Genomic DNA, 19361 nt, shown 5'->3' with positions numbered 1-19361 from the left:
AAAATTCTTCAGCAGAAGTCTCTACCAATTTTGACAAAAATCAATTTTAGTTTTAGGTGAAAGAACTACTTGAAAAACACCTACCCAGACCTTGGGGGAACATGAAGGCAGAATGTCAGGATGTTCTCATACATTATAGACAATCACTTCCACGTGGCGCCAGCTCTGTGCAGAGACAAGCTCTTTGTTGGCTAAAGCTGTAGCATCTGTTCTTTGTCTGCACCGAGTGTCTCCATGTATTCCTAACTATTCTCATGTCTGATCATCAGAAATAATCTGCAGAACTTTTCCCTGCAACTAGAAAAAATAGCCCCACTTCAAAGCTTTGACAGAAGCATGTTCAGGGAATAAGTAAGGAGTGAGGAATGAAAGAAGCTGACATCTACAAAACTTCCACTTCACATTTTATTTGAAGGTTCCTAATGAAAAAGGATGAAATGAAAACCGCAGAAAGGCTGTTCAAGCATTCAGACATAACCTTGGAAAATGGGATGATATCTTTCTTCCAGAAAAACAAACTGCTATCAAGGAACATTTGTTAATTTGGCTGGCAAATGACTTTTCTGGGAAGTATGACAGTTGTGTAGCCAGATTTGTATCAGTCAGAAATATTCACTATTACAGTGACAACTGTAATACTACAATTACTGGTAAGGTGCACATGCAAAGGTCTAAGCGTTTCCAAGTACTGAAAACAGTTTGTCCCTTAAAGTCCTCCACAGTGATGTAAAATGTGGGGATATTTCTGGCAATTTAAGTTCTGATTTTTTTTTTTTTTTTAATTTTTATTTTTTGCCTTGATTCTTAGCTGTGAAAGATATGCTTCCCAATGCCTCAGAGAGGTGTTATAAAGAAAAATTGATGTCTCTGAATTTCTGGGGAAACGTAATGAGAGTAGCACAGGAAAGCTCATGCAAAAGGTTATGTTGCAGTATCCAGTGCAAACTGTGTCCTGATGATAAAAATATATGAGGCAGAAGTGTTGGATTTATTCAGTGAGCATCAGTGCATTCAGCCATCAGATAGACACTGTGTGCATTCCATACTCTCCTGGGGAAAATGTAATGTGTGACCCTGGGAATACAAACTGAAATTAATATTAAAGGAGCCAAAGGGCCAATTTGAAGTAGTGGATGTGATTGCAGTTGTGATATGCCCAAACTTTTCAGGGCTCAACTTCTCAACATTAGCATTTATTCTGGTCATTTGTAGGTAGCACAGACATAGCTGAGATATATTTTAAGAACTGTGACTTTTCTTAACTAAAGAAAAGTGTATCAGTCTTGAACTGTGGATTCACTGCCTATGTGTGAATTCTATACTGTAAATGTATCCTATTTTTAGGGACTGTTCTCATCCACCTTCATTTTCTGATAGGGACAGCTGTTTGTTAAAGAACTAGTTTACCTAATGAGCAGCAAACACATGAATCTGTTTCTGCAGAGTGAATAACTCCCAGTGTTCATGCATCTCTGCTTTTCAAGCGCAAATATGAAAAAGAAATAATTAAATGGAAGTCAAATTAAATGGAAGTATTAAATATATTTTAAGTCTATATGTAGTTTCCACATGGGTCTTTGTTTAAGTGCAACTGTATATCACAGAATCACAGAATGTCAGGGATTGAAAGGGACCTCAAAAGATCATCTAGTCCAATCCCCCTGCTGGAGCAGGAACATCTAGACCTAGTCACACTGGAATCTATGTAAATCTTGTTTTCATTTTTTATTTTCAAGAAGCTTTTTATGTCATTGCAACTAAACTGAGATTAGATCGTATTTTCCAGGTTCAGACTAGAATATTCACTATTTTGCTGCACTGCGGAAATCTCACATTACACTTTGTGCTTCCCAGTGCCAGTGGCAAGAACTATGTTCTAAAAAAATCCAAAATGTCACCTAGAGTTAAGTACCTAGATAAGTTGTTCTTTGTTTTCCATTGCGCTATCCTCAGAATCTCAGTGGTTATGGCATTTGCTGCCTACATGTGCTTCTCACACTTTATCTCTATAGTATAATGTATTTCACACCATGACAAAAACTTCCAATGTGTATGTAGCCCTACTATGGAATTACCTCTTTTGGGAGCAAAGATGTGTAGACACTGATAGTCATATCAGTGAGGAAGCTCAGAAGACATGGCAGAATTTGTACTGAGTATGTTCCAAGAGTGCTAGAGATGGAAAGCACCTCTTAGAAGAAAGGACCAGGATGCTGTGCCACTTTGAAACACAGGGCTGCTGCTCACCTAGGCTAATAAGTCTCCTAAGTAGAGAAACCTGAAGTGGCAATTACTTATCTTCTGAATCCATGGTGATGTAGTTGTGCTCACATCTCATTGTAACTTCCAACCAGTCTTTCCAGTCAGGTTACTACCACACCAGCTTGTTCCTAGATTTGCAGTAAGCACAGCCCTCACTAGGTTGGTTATCTGTACTGTGCTTATTTCTATAAAGAAAATACAAGTGGCAAATGATAAAAGTGCCTCATAAGTATACCATAGGGACTAACATGGAAAGAGAATGAAAACCAGTTTAGGACAAAATGGTAAAAATAACTTAAATGATTCCTATTTGTTTCTTTTCTGTGCATGATAAGACTGTAAAACCACCAGTGATGCTGACTCGTGCCACAATTTGCTTGAGAGCACAGGAAAGAAGTAGCCCAGATGATGAAGAAACACAGCTCTAAAAAATAATCCAAAGGATTCCTTTGCTTTAAATGTCTGGCTACAATAGAAGCAATAAAGAGTTCCTGTGAAGTCATGGCAATTTCAGTGCCTTTGAAACAATTTCATTTTAATAAAGGCTATGATAATTATATTCATTTGTGTGAATTACTAAGCTTATTCAGGTTGATAGGTGCCTCAGTGATTAATTTCATCTGAAAAATGAAGTGGTGCTTGGAACAAATGTATGCTTTGTCTCAACAGCTCTGGCTGGGAATGCCAGCTTGGTATGTGGCCGCCTGCCGTGCCAATGTGAAGAGTGGAGCCATCATGTCTGCTTTATCTGACACCGAGATTCAAAGAGAAATTGGAATCAGCAATCCTCTTCATCGCCTAAAACTCCGATTAGCAATCCAGGAGATGGTATCACTCACAAGCCCATCGGCACCTCCAACATCTAGAACAGTGAGTTCTGCTCAGATAACTTCTTTCCCACTTCGTTCTGCAGGAGATTGCAGAAAGGCTTTGGTAGTAGCAGAGTGACTCTGGTAACCCACGATTCCCACTCAGTATGAACAGCCTTATGGAGAAGCATTTGTTCATCATTCACTTGATTATTGATCACTGATATATTTACCTTATTTGTAATTTTACTTGTAGGCTTGCCCCTTGTTCCTTCAGGTGAACTATCCCAGCCAAATCAGATTGTCTTTTTTTTGTTGTTTACCTTTTTTATCATTTGTGGAGTTTTGTAATGCAGGAGGGAGAAGGGGTTGTTTAGGAATATAGTTCTTCTGAATCTTGTTCCCTTTCCCCTTTTTGTACCCTTTCTAATGATTTACGATCTGATTTGGCTGCTTGAAGGTACCTCATGCTTTTAGGAGAAGCAGTGATTAGAGGCGTAGAAGGCAGAAGTGGAACACATGGGAAGGAAAGAAGTAGAGATAAAATAAGTCTGAAAGGAAAGAGGGGAATATATTAAAAAGAGCCTGAAAGTGCATTGGGGGAGAGCAAAAATGTTTGTGCTGTAGATAAAAGACATTTTTTAAAATGGAAAATGGAGAAAAACAGGCCAAATGGATGAGGAGAAAAAGAAAGAAGGTAACGAGAGGGGAGTTACATGCTGAAAGGCTGATGGTGATGGCTATGAAGAAGGCAACAGAGACTGAAACAACAAAAAAACTCCTGAACAAGTTAAAAAGTAAGGTTTGATTGGATGGGAAACGTGGCATAGAAGTGAAAGACAAAGACTACTGCTTACATAGTGCGGTCTGGACTTCTTATGGTATTAATAATATTAATAATTATCTTTTGTAATTTCTAATTTTCATGGAATTCATGAAGCATCTTTTGGTAGAAATTAGAATTGAGATACCTTGGAGGGATTTAGCAATTTATACAGAACCACAGAGGTATGTAAGCAGTTGAGATATGGGACAAAAGGACCCAAATGTTCCCATTGGTTGGCCTTTCACCTTCGCACTGCTGAGAGGCTTTCAAAAATTATAATTCCCCATCTGATACTTCCTCCCCACAGAAACCTAACCATGGTAATGTCACAAATTATAATGTGAGTATATATTACAGACACAATACGGTGTTGAATTACTAAAAATACATTTCCTATCAAAATCCATTTTGGATATTTTTGATTTCAAAGCACAAGAGGATGGTCACTTAGGAAATAAGAAAACAACACATTCAAGCTAGTAGCTTGGGAATAATTTGCTCTTGACTTCTCCTTATGTAACTGACAGGAAAATGCTGCACTGCCCTCAACTGCGCATTTCTGAATTCCAAATCTTTCTGCTTCCCCTCTTCCTCAGGAAAGGAGTTAATTTACTGCAGCCCCCAAAAAAGCACAGTACATTCCACCTTGTGTGCACAGCAGGCTTCCCACCCATTTCCTGCATCATCTCATTGTCCTTGCAAGAATCTAAATGAAAACAGGTCAAAGAGGAAAACAGCAGTCTTACAAGCGTATTCTCTTGACATTTTTGTTTTGGAAATGTGGGGGAAGCAATCATTATTTAGATTACAATATGAGCTTGTGATGCGTGCAGAATATTTAGTCTAGAAAGTCTTTGAGAAATGAAGCTTACCTACAGATAAATCCATGACCTAAAGGTTGTATTTGCTACTTGCATGTGAAATGCAGCTTTAATTCTTCTTTCCTTTGCGGCTGTGCTCATCCATCAGTGCTAGCTGAAACATTCCATCACATCTGTTCGGACTCCTCTAACAAAGAAACAAACCAAATTGTCTCAAGTTGTCTCTAACTGCCGCTCGGTAGAGGCAAGATGATGGTTGTGCTGATGGTGATGCTATACGCTGTTAACTTACAGTGGTGCTGCCTTTCTTCTTTACCACTGCTTACCTAATGTGGATCCCTCCTGCCTCCCTGCGGGCCCTGCTCGTAGCCCTCAGGCAATGTTTGGGTGACCCATGAAGAAATGGAAAATCTTGCTGCTCCAGCTAAAACGGTTAGTCCTTCCCTTTGCATGTAAGCATTACCGCAGTACTCAAAGCAGCTTCTGCAGGCTGCTTCCCAAGCATGCCAGTAGAAAGAGCAATTCCGTTGTTTCTCAGCAAAAGAAATTTCAAACGGTGTTGTAATCACAAAGATTGTGCAAGCCTAAAAGTTGAAGTTCTACGTTGTTTTTTTTCTCTGCCAACTTGAAACTTCACTCAATGAAATAATGAAATAGCTGAATATTGTTGGTAAAAATAAACTTAGTGACACTCAATTGACCAGAGGAAGAGTTCATCCTGTTTAAGTGGTCAACCAGAACAATATATTTTTGCCATAAAATTGCTGTGTGAAAAGCGCTGTTCAGTCTATTCATAAGAACACGGATTTTATTGTGAACATTACAAGATCTAACTAGAAACAAATAATCGCATTTCTAACACCCAGTTTTGGAGAGGAAATGACTGTATTTTGATCATGAATCATAGAAAGTATTTGAGATAATGGTGTAGAGTTTCACTAAACTGTAAAGATTTTGTATCTTGAACACAGGTAGATTTGCCCTGCTAAAATTTTATGGTTATAATCTTCGTAAATCCTTCTGGTAGCTCATCCCAAGGCACTGGAAGTAACTTGAGTTTAGAAATTTTAACAGTACATTTTACAGATATGTTTTCAATCATAGTAAGATTGCCATTTGCATGAAAGCCACATCTGCTTTTTAACTCATTTTTATTGTCTTTTTACCTGCTTTACTAATTGCTTCCTGTTGATAACACAGAAAGAGTCTGAAGAAGGCAGCTGGGCCCAGGTATGACCTTTTTGCATGATTTTTTTTGAATGTAGGGTTAACAATAATGTAATTAACGCATTATCAATAGTCAAAGAGAGTGCTATTGTGACAGTATCTCAAAGACTGAATTGTAATTTGCACATGCTATAATTCTTCATTACAAAAAAAAATTCTTCTTCAGACAGGTTTGCTAGGGAATGCACAAACAGATGCGTATGTAAATGTTTTTCTTAAAAGGAAATGCTGTGAGGTATACAAAACAATGATTCGAAGGGCATCAACACAGTCCTTTATTTTACGTGCCCATTACTAATATGATTTGTTAATATCCCAAGGATGATAAAGAATTAAAGCATTCAAGTAAGTAATAGCAAGTTATGAATGCTGATAGTTTGATAGCCCAAAATATCCTATGGAATTTGGACATTTGGGATACTTCAAATGCTAGCAGAAAGCATTTACCGATCATTTCAATGGAGTAGGCTGTGTCCTTGCATTCAGCCTGGAGGATTTTTGTTCTCTGAATATAGAATCATAGAATCATAGAATCACTGAATGGTTTTGGTGGGAAGGGATCTTTAAGATCACCAAGTTCCACCCCCCCACAGTAGGCAGGGACACCTCCTTCTGGACCAGGTTGCTCACAGCCCCATCCAGCCTGGCCTTGAATGCTTCCAGGAAGGAGCATCCACAGCCTCACTGGGCAACCTGTTCCAGTGTCTCACCACTCTCACGGTAAAGAATTTCTTCCTGCCATCTACTCTAAATCTACTCTCTTCCAGTTTAAAACCATTTCCCCTTGTCCTGTAGCTCCGTGCCCTTATAAAAAGTTTGAAAAATTTATCTGTTTTGCATCTTAATTATGCAAACCATATAAAAAATAGTACCACATGCAGGTATTTGTTTCAGATACTTTTTCTTCACCCTCTTGAAATCTTAGCTGCACAACGTAGTAGCTTCATGTCTCATCACTATGAGAAATCTGGCTTGCTCACATTTTAAAAGTTGAGCTTACGAGGCACTTATGTTTAAGACGGTGACAGCTGAAAATATCGTATTTTGTCACCTGCTGAAGACCACTCATGTAAGCTTGGCTGACAAATGAAATTAACATTTAGTCTCAGGAGTAATCATGAATTGCAGAAATGAGAAAAGCCGTTAGCTCCCACTGGGGAAATCATAGCCTCCTCGCCCCCGCACACAGAGTGACTCAATTGCAGTTGGTTCCTTGCAGCCATGTTTGTGTTACCAAGCATTATGCAGGATCTGTCTAGCATATGTATTCCAGAAGTTGAATGGACAGCCTGTAAGACCATGAAGCAAACGCATTTTGACTGTGTGATGTACTGGCATGCATTTAAAAGACAAAATGGAAACTATTACTTTGTGTTCTAACAGTTGTTTACATTTTGCACAGATAGCAAACAAGATTAAAAATGCTAAGTATTGCTATTGGTAACAGAGTAGCTGACAACTCCGAATTATGAAATGTCAAAATAATGAAAACAGTGCATGTTTTTCCTTTAGACTGATTTTCTAAGCTAAGAAGTCTTGCTAGAACCAAACATAGTATGTCGATATAGTCTTCAGTCTGTGGTGCAACCCAGAACAAACTTATGGAAATAAGCCCCCCCCCCCGACGCCCCCTTCCCCCTTTTCTTTTTTACTGATTTTTCTTTAGACCCTGGCCTATGGTGACATGAACCACGAGTGGATAGGTAATGAATGGCTGCCCAGCCTGGGCTTACCTCAGTACCGCAGTTACTTCATGGAGTGCCTGGTCGATGCGAGGATGTTGGATCATCTGACGAAGAAAGATCTGCGTGTGCACTTGAAAATGGTGGACAGCTTCCATCGGTATGTCTGCACATGCAAGGCCTCTCGTGTCAGATGCAGCACTCAGTGCTGCTCAGAGCAACAGTGCTTGCTATTTGTAGTTCTGGCCTGGAAAACCTCATGGAGGAGTTTGTGCCGAGTGTCAAAAAACGTGAGCAGAGAGACTGACTCCTTCAGTAAGAGCAACTGCATCACAATGCTGTCTCATAACTGAGATACTGGTACAGATAATTTCATAATAAGCAGGGAACCATTAATGTATAAACAAAGCCATTAATAACAGAAAAACAAATAGTTAATCTATTAAGTGGCCTTAAATTATCAGAAGATGTTGGACTAAGATTGGGAGTCCTGAGTCTTTGTAATAATGAAAAGCTATTGTGTGCAGCACATAAAATCTGCTCACAGAGCAAGCACATTGGCAGTTACTTGGGTTATCTAGGGACATAGTCAGGAAGCTAAATTGGAAATATGGAAATAAAGGCTTTTGACTTCAGGAGAAATGATGTCTATGTGGCAAGAAGTGGATTTAGTTAAATTTGCTATCTGACACTTCTTTTTGAGGACTGATTTGACAAAACACTTAATTGGTCTCCCAAGGCCTGGACTTTTCTTAATGTTTCAGGTTACTTATGCTACAACATGTATTCAAACATGTTCATTTTGGTTTGTCCATTTCAATTTTTAAAGTCTGTGGAGTTTTTTTAATGATTTTGCTCTCCTTTTTTTCTCAAGACCTGTTACATGGGCCCCATGAAACAGCTCATGTGACATGCAGGAAATACATCCTAAATATGTTCCCATCTTCACATTTTTCTTTATTAACTCTGTAAATGTTTCTCTTTAAATAACAGAACAAGCTTGCAATATGGAATCATGTGTTTAAAGAGATTGAATTATGATAGAAAAGAACTGGAAAAGCGAAGAGAAATGAGTCAGCATGAAATAAAAGGTGATAGTTCCTGGGAATGAATACTGGGAATGTTTCTTTTGAAGCTTCACACTATTAACCCCCTTGTCATGCCAGTTAGCAAAGCATTTAAGCATGTGCTTTAAATAAACCTTGCACAAATCCATCCGTTGGCAGAACACAGAACCTCTCCCTAAATTAGGCACAGTAATACTTTGCTAAATTGGGGCTGCAGTTCTGAACAGTGGTTTGATGTCCACTTTTTGCTAAATGGGATGCTGGGCATGGATCCTATCCATCTTTAAGTCTCAGAAGCAGAAGGCCAAACAGCCTCAGGTCAGTGAGAGGTGTCGGGTAGCTCTGGGACACCTAACCCTGAGCACTTGGACAAATCTTTGCATTTGATGTCCCAGTTCACAGCACGAACTGCAAAGAGATTGCTGGGGGGGGAGCCCTCCAAGGCAGTTGTTTGAAAAATATGCATATATACAGGAGCAGTTCCTAACAGAACCAACCTCATTAGGGGATTTAGCAGCTGATTTAGAAGTATTTTTCTGCACAAAGCTCCCTGGAGCAGTTGCAGCCTCGCTGCACAGCTCTCTTTTTTGTGGGTAGCAATTAGGGTTGTTGCTCCCCCCTGCCTCCATGCTGAAAGTGAATCCTTTGATTCCTCAAGCATCGCCAGCTCTGTGAGTGACAGCAGTTTGTGCCTTTCAAATGCAGTGCTTGTTGGAAGAACTGAAAGAAAAAGGTGTGTGGGGGAATTCAGAAGGGTAAAAATCTTTGGACAGGGCAGGTGATGGCATGCACTAAGCCAAAGACTTGGAACTGGAGGCATCAGGTCTGCCTGAGTGGCTGTGGCTGGACTCTTGTATGGGGTTCTGGCTTTTGGTCTGGGATCTCAGAGTTGCTCCAGCAGACCTGAGAGCAGGCTGACCACCAACACATCACCCTTCAGACTGCACCCTACTGACACAACCAGGCAGGGGTTGGGCTCAGCAATGCCAGGCTGCGGTTGGACCCATCCTGACACCAAAGTTCGGGATGTGATGGAAAACACCGCTCCTGGGAAAAGCTCTGCTGTTCTGTGGCTTCAGGAAAACCCTTCACCACAACGCAAAGTGCAGCACAGTATTTCCCACTCACAGGTACAAAGAGCAGTGGGATCAACTTTCTTTTAACGTAATGGATAGGGCAGGGTACTTTTTTTTACAAGAGCAAAATCCTCTTAAATGGTTTCCCAGCTCGTTTTGTTGCCTTAGCCTTCTAATTTCCATGGACTTGGACAGCAAAACCAGCTTTCAGAACTAATAATAATTCCAGTCTCCAACACTGTGAACTTTCCACCAGATTCTGCAGGTGCAGGCACAGCCCGCAAATGTCTGATACAAAATGCTCAAGTGAAGCCTCAAAGAATGGGTATTTGTGCTGCATGACAAAGCTGTAAAATCTTGCTTAAGAACTGGAAAGGGTTTGGAGGGTGCCCATTACACCTGCCACGCTTTCTCAGGCCTGCTTGCTTTAATTTCATCTGTCTCAAAGTGAGGTGATCAATCAGTGAGCCAGAGGCTCCTTTAGAGCTGATAAATGGACGATGGGTCTCTAGAAAAGGTGAAAGGAACAATGTTCTGGAGATGCCCTCTGGAGGCACGTGGGAAACAATTTTCTTTAGAAAGCATTCAGAACAACCATTTAACAACCACGTAAGGGGAAGGCAGCTAAAACTGCAAAGCTGTTCCCACACACCTTGGGTTTTCACTGGGAGTTACTGAAGCCATTAGAGCTGTGCTAATAGTCTACTGATGTTCCCCATGCAGAAATTAAACCACTTTGAATGCATGCAGCTGTACAGTTTGGAAGGTACCAGTTACCAGGCCCTGACCCACTGCCATGTTCTTACAGATGTGTTGGTGTGGAGCAACGACCGCGTCATCCGCTGGATCCAAGCGATCGGCCTACGGGAATACGCAAACAATATTCTAGAAAGCGGTGTACATGGTTCCCTTATAGCACTGGATGAGAACTTTGATTACAGCAGTTTAGCTTTATTATTACAGATTCCAACGCAAAACACCCAGGCAAGTCTGCTCACACTACTTCTGGTTAATCTGTACCCGTGATTGCCACTGATTCCTCTTCAACCATTTTAATTGTCGACTTTGGTATCTCTAGGCACGGCAGATCCTTGAGAGAGAATACAACAACCTTTTAGCACTAGGAACTGAAAGACGACTTGAGGAAGTAATTAATTTTATTTTCAGTATTTATAAACTATCACAGTAAAACATAAAAGTTGAATGCAATGCATGAAGATATGTTTATCCACCCATGGTTCAAAAGAGGTGTTGCAGGTGTTTAAAAAAAATAAATTAGGAAACCAAGGTTTTTAAAGTGGCCTCCATATGGCTACATATCCATCCATCCATCCTTAGCACATGGGACACTGATGTGTGCTCTGCACTCTTAAGATGAATGCTTTCCATGGAGGAAAAACATAGAAAGGTGCATGGGAAGATGAGGGTAGATGGGGCAATGGGGAAAGGCCTGAAAGGTCTGTGCGACCTGTTCTTTGGGCCACTTCAAACTTTTATTTGAAGACAAAACAGAGGACAGGAAAAAGTGCATTTCTGGCAGTTATTTTTTTTAAGACAATCAATGTGTCCCACAGTGAGAGTGAGGGAAGTTACCTAGGAATCTCAAATACACCTATGGAAAACATTCATCTCAAGGTCAGCCTCTGGTGCAGAAATGTTCAAGGAGCAATAAACATTTTAAGGGCTTGACAAAAATGTGTGATACCTACCAATTCTATGCATGTTTAATTCCATGCCAGAGCTTTACTTAAGCCTCCAACTGCAGTAACAAACCACTGCAACAAATATCATAACAAACCACTATATTTATAAGAGACCTAACTTCTAAGAAACTATCCTCGAGCATGTCAAGTCACCAACTTAAGCTTTTCACCCTAGCGTTTAGTATTAATTTCTTAAAGCATTTACTTTTGTAAGAGCATCTCAAATGCACTGGACACAGTGCAGCAAAGTAGGGCACTTGTTGCAAACCAGACCTGTCGGTGGGTGAGGCAACAGCCAGGTGATCAATGGCAGATTTCCCTTGGCTTTATCCGACACAACTCTGTGTCTCGACAGAGCGACGACAAGAACTTCAGGCGCGGCCCCTCCTGGCGACGACAGTTTCCCCCCCGTGAGGTCCATGGCATCAGCATGATGCCCGGCTCCTCCGAAACGCTGCCGGCCGGCTTCAGGTTGACCACGACCTCAGGGCAGTCCCGGAAAATGGCAACTGACGGTATGAAGTCATTTCTGCACTTACAGAAAGCAGGAGGCTTCCCCTAGCATGGTAACCTGACTTCAGTGCACAACTGTCCTGTCACAAACAGCCAGGTTCACCTACTAGCATAGGATGGATGAATGGAGTCTGGGACAGTGGAAGGAGAGAACGGTAGAGCACTGACTTGGCATGCTAGTGATGTTTCTCATGTTTGTGTAAGACTGTTCATTGAAAGTAAATATAGAACTGGCCATCCTGAGCGCAAAAGAAACATTCAGAAAGAGGTATTTATTCACTGATGTTCAATCTGAGAGTACATACAAGATCTAAACAACTTTTTCAGCTGACAAACCTCTCCCTTTGGCACAGTTTATTTCAGAGGATGAGCTTAGGATAGTGATAAGAACAAGGAGGAAGGGTTTAAACTGAGGAGGTTTAGGTTAGATAGTGGGAGGAAGTTTTCCACACAGAGGGTGGTGATGCACTGGAACAGGTTGCCCAAGGAGGCTGTGGATGCCCCATCCCTGGAGGCATTCAAGGCCAGGCTGGATGTGGCTCTGGGCAGCCTGGTCTGGCGATTGGCGACTCTGCACATAGCAGGGGGTTGAAACTGGATGATCATTGTGGTCCTTTTCAACCCAAGCCATTCTATGAGTGTATGATTCTATGATTTAGATGCTCTTTTAGGGAGCTGTTATCTTTACTTTCCTATCTGACAATCAAAGAAGTCAAGTTTATAAATTGTTGTAAGAAGGCAGGGAGAAAAGGAAATTCCACTGCGGCTCTTCCATCAGATATGTGAACAATAAAAGCCATGCGAGTGCACCTGTCTGAAGTTTTGAGAAGTAATGTCCCATTTCTAACAGCTCTTTATTTCCTCATGAGAGAATTTAGGTCTACAAACAGGTTTGTCTTACAGTAATTTAATACACTGTAGTGATTACATTTTGTAATTCTTTAATGAATTTGGTATGAAAATTCAAACATCTAAATTCCATTAAAATTTCTCACCCTCTAAGAATATTTCTTTATAACTGCAGTTACAGATGGAATAATTTACTGATTGCATCACTGTATTCATTGACTTCACTGCTCATGTGCACGCTTTGCTTTTAATCCTGCACTTCTTGGTAATGTTGAAGCTGTACAACGAAAATCCATTCCAAGGCAAACTCCATGCACAAAGAAAGGTGCAAACTCCCAAGGCACTTCCACTTTCTGTAGTAGACAAGGCCCTTATAAGCATTCATAGACTTTGTCTTTCAGCCTCGCTATGAAGCAGAAGACACTATTTGCATTTTATAGATGGGGCACTGTGGCATAGGGGAAATTCAGGTGATTCACCTGATTTAACTCTGGTCTTCCAGACTGTTTATTACTGAGCTGGATACAGAATCTAGCACATCTAAAATGAGGTAGCTTTAAGACCTATATCTTCATCTAGGATTTGGTTTCCTATCACCCACTGCTGAGAACACTCTGGTACTTAAACACCATGGCAAGTACATTATAAGGACTTCTAACAAAATAAATGCAAAAATAAGTTTAAGCTGTACTTACTTAAGGAATACAGATTCGACAGTAGACATGAAGAGACTTTGAATGAGTTCTGCACTAGATTGCACCCAAATTATGTCATAGAAAGTCACAGAGCAATAGCCATCCTTCAAGTAGGAAACAGAATTATTTTATTCATAATTCTAAAGAGGTTCTGGTTTGTTTCTTTTTTTTTTTTTTTCTTGCAATTTGCAGTTGCTTCATCACGACTGCAGAGGTTAGACAGCTCAACAGTTCGCACATACTCATGCTGACAAGGCCTAGCAAAGACGCCAGCACTGAATTGCTGTGAGTATTCAAAAGGGGCCATTGTGGAACCTCTTTATGTACACTGCACCCATTGCTCTTTGGCACTATTCAAGCAAGAGGCAGCATGAAGCCGAGGACCTAACTCAGAGCCACTGGGTGGCCATTTGATTAAACCAACAGTCTCAACAGGCTCCCCTCCTTTCCCTACCTCCAATGGCAGGTTCTCTCTGCTGGTACCACCTTAGCAGATAAAACAGTTTCCAGATGACTTCTCTTCAGATGATGGCTTGCCAAGCATAACAAGTGTGTTCTCTAAGCCAGAACAGGGGAGCAGAAGGCACAGGGACTTCAGTTCCTTCATGCAAATTTGAAATAGTTTTACCAGGATCTGGAGAAAGAAAGGAAAACAACCTAGTAAAGCTCATGAGATTTATGTTTCTTTTCTTTTAATGAGACATATGGCTCCATTAAGAACACCAGGCTGCTGAATAAAACTAGGAAAAAACTTCCCATATGCAGAAAATCATCCAAAATTATCCACTGTAGAGATTCTCAGTTCCAAAATCATGACCAGCATAAGAAAAGGACACCGAGCTGGATGCAACTTTACATCAAATCTCGTACCACAGTTCATGTTGCAATTCTCACCACCTCTCTTTTAAATATGTCTATGAATGACAGTTATCCTGCCTGAGTTCTGCAGAAAAATTTTGCTGCTGCTTCACAAGTTTTGCAAAAAAAAAAAAAAAAAAAAAAAAAAAAAAAAAAAAAAAAAACAACCAACAAAACACTAACAAGATGAGCGCTTTCATCAATATGGCATCATTTCATGCTAATATTTTCTCAGTAACATATCATTTTTTTTTCCATTCAGTTACTCAGGGGAGTTGGAAAGTGTATTTGGACAGCTCCAAAACCCCACCAAGGCACTGAAAATGTTTTGATAGCTGTTACCCATCATAGGCAAGACAAGACATGCCAGGATCCGCAAGGAAAGAATTGCTGTTCCTAATTTTCCCAACAAAGTCTTTTTTAAAGATCTTCAACCAGGAGAGGCTTGGGGCCACCACAACTTTATTATCTGGGCATATTCAAAGACTAAGGAACAGCAAATGCTACCCATGGGAAATGCAGATTGCTCAGGATTCTGCTGATGACATCAGCCTTACTCCATAGATTCCAGGAGACTGTAGGTGTACAAAACTGTCATTTAGCAGAAAAAGAAACAAACTGTCACTGAAAAATAAGCCCAGATTAATTATTAATCTAAAACTGGCATTCTTAGCAGCTGGTCATACAAAGCTGACTATGGAGTACATACACTATATAAATCTTTTCAAGTATATGTGTATGCAGATTAGAACTTGGTGTTATGTCAGTAAAATCGATGACAATGATCCCAAATGGGTTCAGTGGAAGCAGAAACTGATAGCAGAGATGTGTATCTTTTAGCCTATATACATCTGAACTACAATAAGTCACTGCCTATGATTCAGATCGTTGAAGTTCAGATGCTAAGCAATCCAGCAGGCCAGTAACAGGCGAGGCACGTGAGGCAGTATTTTCCAACAGGTCTGACAGCTGCAACAAGGGCAGAAATTGAAGAGTGGTATGATTTCCCAGGGTGTTTATTCCCAGTTGATCCTTCAGTAATTGTCTAAAAACTAATACTCCACAAACAGAAGTAGCAAAACTTTGTTGGCACTGTAATATATGGGAGTTACATATTTTGGGGAAAAAAAAACAACCCACATGTTTACAAAGTTATACAAGCTACACAAATGAACTTCCATTTCTATAGGAGCAGTTTAAACTATTTCACCTGATTCAGGTATCAGTGATACAAATCACACTGCTGGTGTTTCTTGTCTACTGTGCTGAGAACAGCATACTAATCTTAAACAGGCAAGAGCTTTACCAGTATATTGGTAATAAATTCTAAGCTGTAGAGGCTCTTATGTAAGGATGACTGAACGAACGGATGCTGTTTCTTTTCACTTACTGCAGAGTGCTTTTAGAGAAGCAACAAGATGGTATAAGCTAGAACTCAGGCTACGCATCGTTCATCAGTGCAATTCTAAACTGCCACCAGCATTCAGTACCAAGTAAAATTTATTCTGGATTTCAGTTAATTTTATAAAAATGTTGCAGGAGAAAGATTTCCTTCATTATTATACCAGGCATGAAAACTTAGGTTTCAACAAACAGACTGAGTTTGTTTGAAAGTGATTGAAAGATTGCAGAAGAATTTTCAGGGTTCTGGCATCACGTTTCCTGTGTTACAGCTTCTTCACAGAAAGAACTGATGGATGCTCATACAAAAATGCTTCATTATAATATTCTTGAAATTTTTCAGATCCAAGTCAGACTGAGACCCAGGCTTGCAATACCTTGCCTAAAATATATCAGTAAAAATGTTACTACAATGACTGAACTATTTGCACATGGGACTGTTTCTAAGTAGGCAGCAGAGGAATTGGGTACCTGCACAAGCAGTTGCACAATAGCAATGCAAGTGTATTGTATTATTAAAATAGTAAAGAGCTCTATGCTTATTAAAAGCAGCCTGAACAGAGAGCTGTGAATAGGTTGCACGTGCAACAAATGAGATGTTCTGTGATGACAGCAGACTGGAGAATTCTTGCATTCTGCTACCCACAGAACATGTCAAAGACTCCGATTTCAAAATAGTTTATGCCAACAATCCCAAGCGGATACAATCATCCAGGGTCTCTTCACAATGGGTTAAATCCTCGTGCCTTCAAATTGTACTTCAGGTATTTTTTAAACATTTGTTGCAACCACCATGATGAGTTGCCATAAAACATGAACTGAGATTTTCAGAACAGTTAACAAGAACATATTCTACATGCCTGAAGTACTCAAAGCCCAGTTTGAGTACACTCTTAAGATCACGAATTTAAGTACATTTAGGACTACAGGTGCCAAGCCATTTCATCTTGCACAAAAGTTCAATAGTGCATACGGGATGGTGCAGCTCCTGCTGCCATGGCTGTTAACCAGCAAAGCACCTGGAAACCAGGTCTGCGAGCAGTGGATTCGGCAGTCACCTTGTGCAGCTTTCCCTGCACTTCTGCCTTATAAACTACTCGTCACCACCAAAACCAAAGGCTCAATCAGGACAGTTTCACTGCCACAGGCTGGTGCAAAGAGCATACCACAGTTCCACATTTATTCTGATCAAATGTCAGGGGATTTGTAAAATCGACTATGTACTTCATCAGTGAAGGATTCCAAAGAGGATTTCTAAAGACAGATGGAAAAGAAGAGTTCCAAAAAAGATGTGAATGATAATCCAGAAATAGCTGGTCCACAGCAAAGAAATCATGAGGGTCAAAAAGGTAAATGCTGTCAAGTTGCAGTGAGCAAGGAGAAGCATGGAGTACATAAAAAAGAGACGTGGTTTAAATACTTGAGAAGTCACTTTCAACCTTAATGATTCTATAAAGAGAAATCTGCATGCTGAAGTGGCTATGTTCAGCTTTGGGCCAAACACCCAAAGGCCTACAGAAGCAGGAAACCCCAACCACCAACACTGAACAAAACATTAAAACAAAACAAAAACAAACAACAACAAAAACAGCTATGAAGTGAACTGAAGTGAACATGCACAGGAGTTTGTTTTGATCAAGTGTGTACTATTAAAAGATTAAAATGCTTAATTAATAGATTTATGCTATAGATCTAAAATTAAAGAATACATGTTTCCCTCAGAAGTTTCAGTAAAATGTGCAACAGCTTACCTAGCATCACTGTGTCCTAAACCAAATTACCATGACAGAACCTCACTAATTAATATTTGTTTATTTTTTCCTTTAGATGTCATCTCTTTCTTCTACTTTACCTGAAGTGCACTACCACTACTTAGGAAAAAAGAACATTAAAACTCTCTGCAAGAACAGGGTAATAGGGAAGAGAACACGAAGTTTCACAGATCTGACGTTCTTTTCACATTTTGGTTAATTTAAAACAAGAATGCTAATAATGAAAAATCTAAATTACTTAAAAACAAGCAAACAAACAAAAAACTGAGAATAGCAAAACAACCTCCCCCTTTCCTCTCAGCATTTCTGTCATCAGAAATTTGGCAGTAGTACACATCCAAAGCTTTTATCAAATGAAGCCACTCATTTTTACATTGTTCCATCTGTTTTACTGTAAAATACTAGACATTACGTATTTACTGTGTATGTATTTCTTTTAAAATGTGTAAGTCTTATGTAAATGGTTATAAATATGATTTTTTAAAAATAAAATCTATGGTACATGGGGTCTCAGTGCAAACATTTGAAAATACAGTGTCAATAATACTGTTTGTATCTTTGCATTCCACCATTTTTACAGTTTTTGGATTGTAAAAGTCAAACAGATATGTTTAGCAGAGTTAGAAGCTTCAACATGTTCCTACTGAAAAAATCTGTCAATATTTAAAGCTGATCACCTGCCTCTGATGATGTATAATAGTACGACATAACCTGGAACTGGAGCCAAAATGGGCCTCTAAACACAAAATGGAAATGTCAGATACTTATAGAGAAGCACCACGATGGCTCAACTCCTAAAGACACACACATAAACCCAGAAGAACTGTTTACAGAAAAAAAAAAAAAAAAGAAAAAAGAAAAAAGAAAAAAGAAAAAAGCAATTTAATAAACACAATTTATATGAAAACCAAAAACTTTCTTCTATGTTACCTGCGGACCAAGAAGAATCTTGCTTTACCAAGAGCCACCTTTTCGTTCCAGGATCTTCAGACACCAGCCAGCATTGGAAAATTAAATCTAGTGACTGTATAGAATGAGATTCTCAAGTTTCCAAACATATTCCATGAAGAAAATGAAAGAGAAGCTAAACCCCACAATTTCTTCATCACAACAGGGCATTAGACAGGCTGCTGTCTAACGCTATGCTTTTAGCCAAGATGGCCTTGCTGAGACTTCACAGAAGTCTGTTTTATCAGAGGAAATAACTGAAAGACAGAGTGATTAATATATAGTGTATAAAAGTTTAGAAGAGCAACTATTACCTGCTGTGGCTTTATTTGGTGGTGTTATTGTTGTTTATTCTTTGTTTAAATGGGAAGTTTCAAAGTAAGACCTACTTAATAGTCATTTACCTATTTGCTATTTTTCTGCTGCTTGATCTTAGCTCAAGACCTGTCTTTTAGTTATTTCTTTTTGCAGTTTGATCTGCAATGTTTGCACGTACATAAACATTTGTTTTGTCTATTTTCATTTGGCAAACTTCAGTCAATCAGATGGTGAAAGATTTTTCTCCCCCAATGTCAATAAAAAAGAATTCAGTGCTATTTGTGTTTATAAGTCTATTAAGCTTGGTACATAGTCGCATTAAAATAGTTCGGATGCCACATACCTCTCGTAGCTAACAAAGCCTAAGCACGTTTTGCAACCAACAGGTAAGAGTTATGGTAAATTTACTGGTCATAATCTGCCACGAGAGGGCGCACGGAACTTAATGATGTGGCTGATAGGATGACTTTGGATAGAACACAGCTGTACAGGGACACAGCTCCTCTACATACAGTTCCCTGGACTTAAACAATG

At 39.7% G+C, this 19361-nt stretch overlaps 1 protein-coding gene across 2 annotated transcripts in view; it reads left to right on the top strand.

The window, feature by feature from the left end:
• Positions 1–19136, top strand: part of PPFIA2 (PTPRF interacting protein alpha 2) — a 129858-nt gene extending 110722 nt beyond the window's left edge. Inside the window, exons 22-31 of one of the 2 annotated variants that reach the window (XM_042889660.1) lie at positions 2932–3132; positions 5088–5150; positions 5919–5948; positions 7612–7787; positions 8621–8718; positions 10579–10754; positions 10849–10917; positions 11829–11988; positions 13723–13815; positions 17617–19136. In XM_042889660.1, coding sequence (XP_042745594.1) covers positions 2932–3132; positions 5088–5150; positions 5919–5948; positions 7612–7787; positions 8621–8718; positions 10579–10754; positions 10849–10917; positions 11829–11988; positions 13723–13781 — 1032 coding nt within the window. In that variant the 3' untranslated portion in view covers positions 13782–13815; positions 17617–19136. The remainder of the gene's footprint in view (positions 1–2931; positions 3133–5087; positions 5151–5918; positions 5949–7611; positions 7788–8620; positions 8719–10578; positions 10755–10848; positions 10918–11828; positions 11989–13722; positions 13816–17616) is intronic. The other variant, XM_042889661.1, reaches the window with a different exon arrangement.
• Positions 19137–19361: the final 225 nt, after the last annotated feature.

Source organism: Lagopus leucura, unplaced genomic scaffold (assembly GCF_019238085.1).
Source record: "Lagopus leucura isolate 7727_CA_CO unplaced genomic scaffold, USGS_WTPT01 Super-Scaffold_100159, whole genome shotgun sequence".
NCBI classification, from domain to species: Eukaryota; Metazoa; Chordata; class Aves; order Galliformes; family Phasianidae; genus Lagopus; species Lagopus leucura.
The sequence above is the reverse complement of the archived record's forward strand: the minus strand, read 5'-3'. Positions and strand labels throughout refer to the sequence as shown.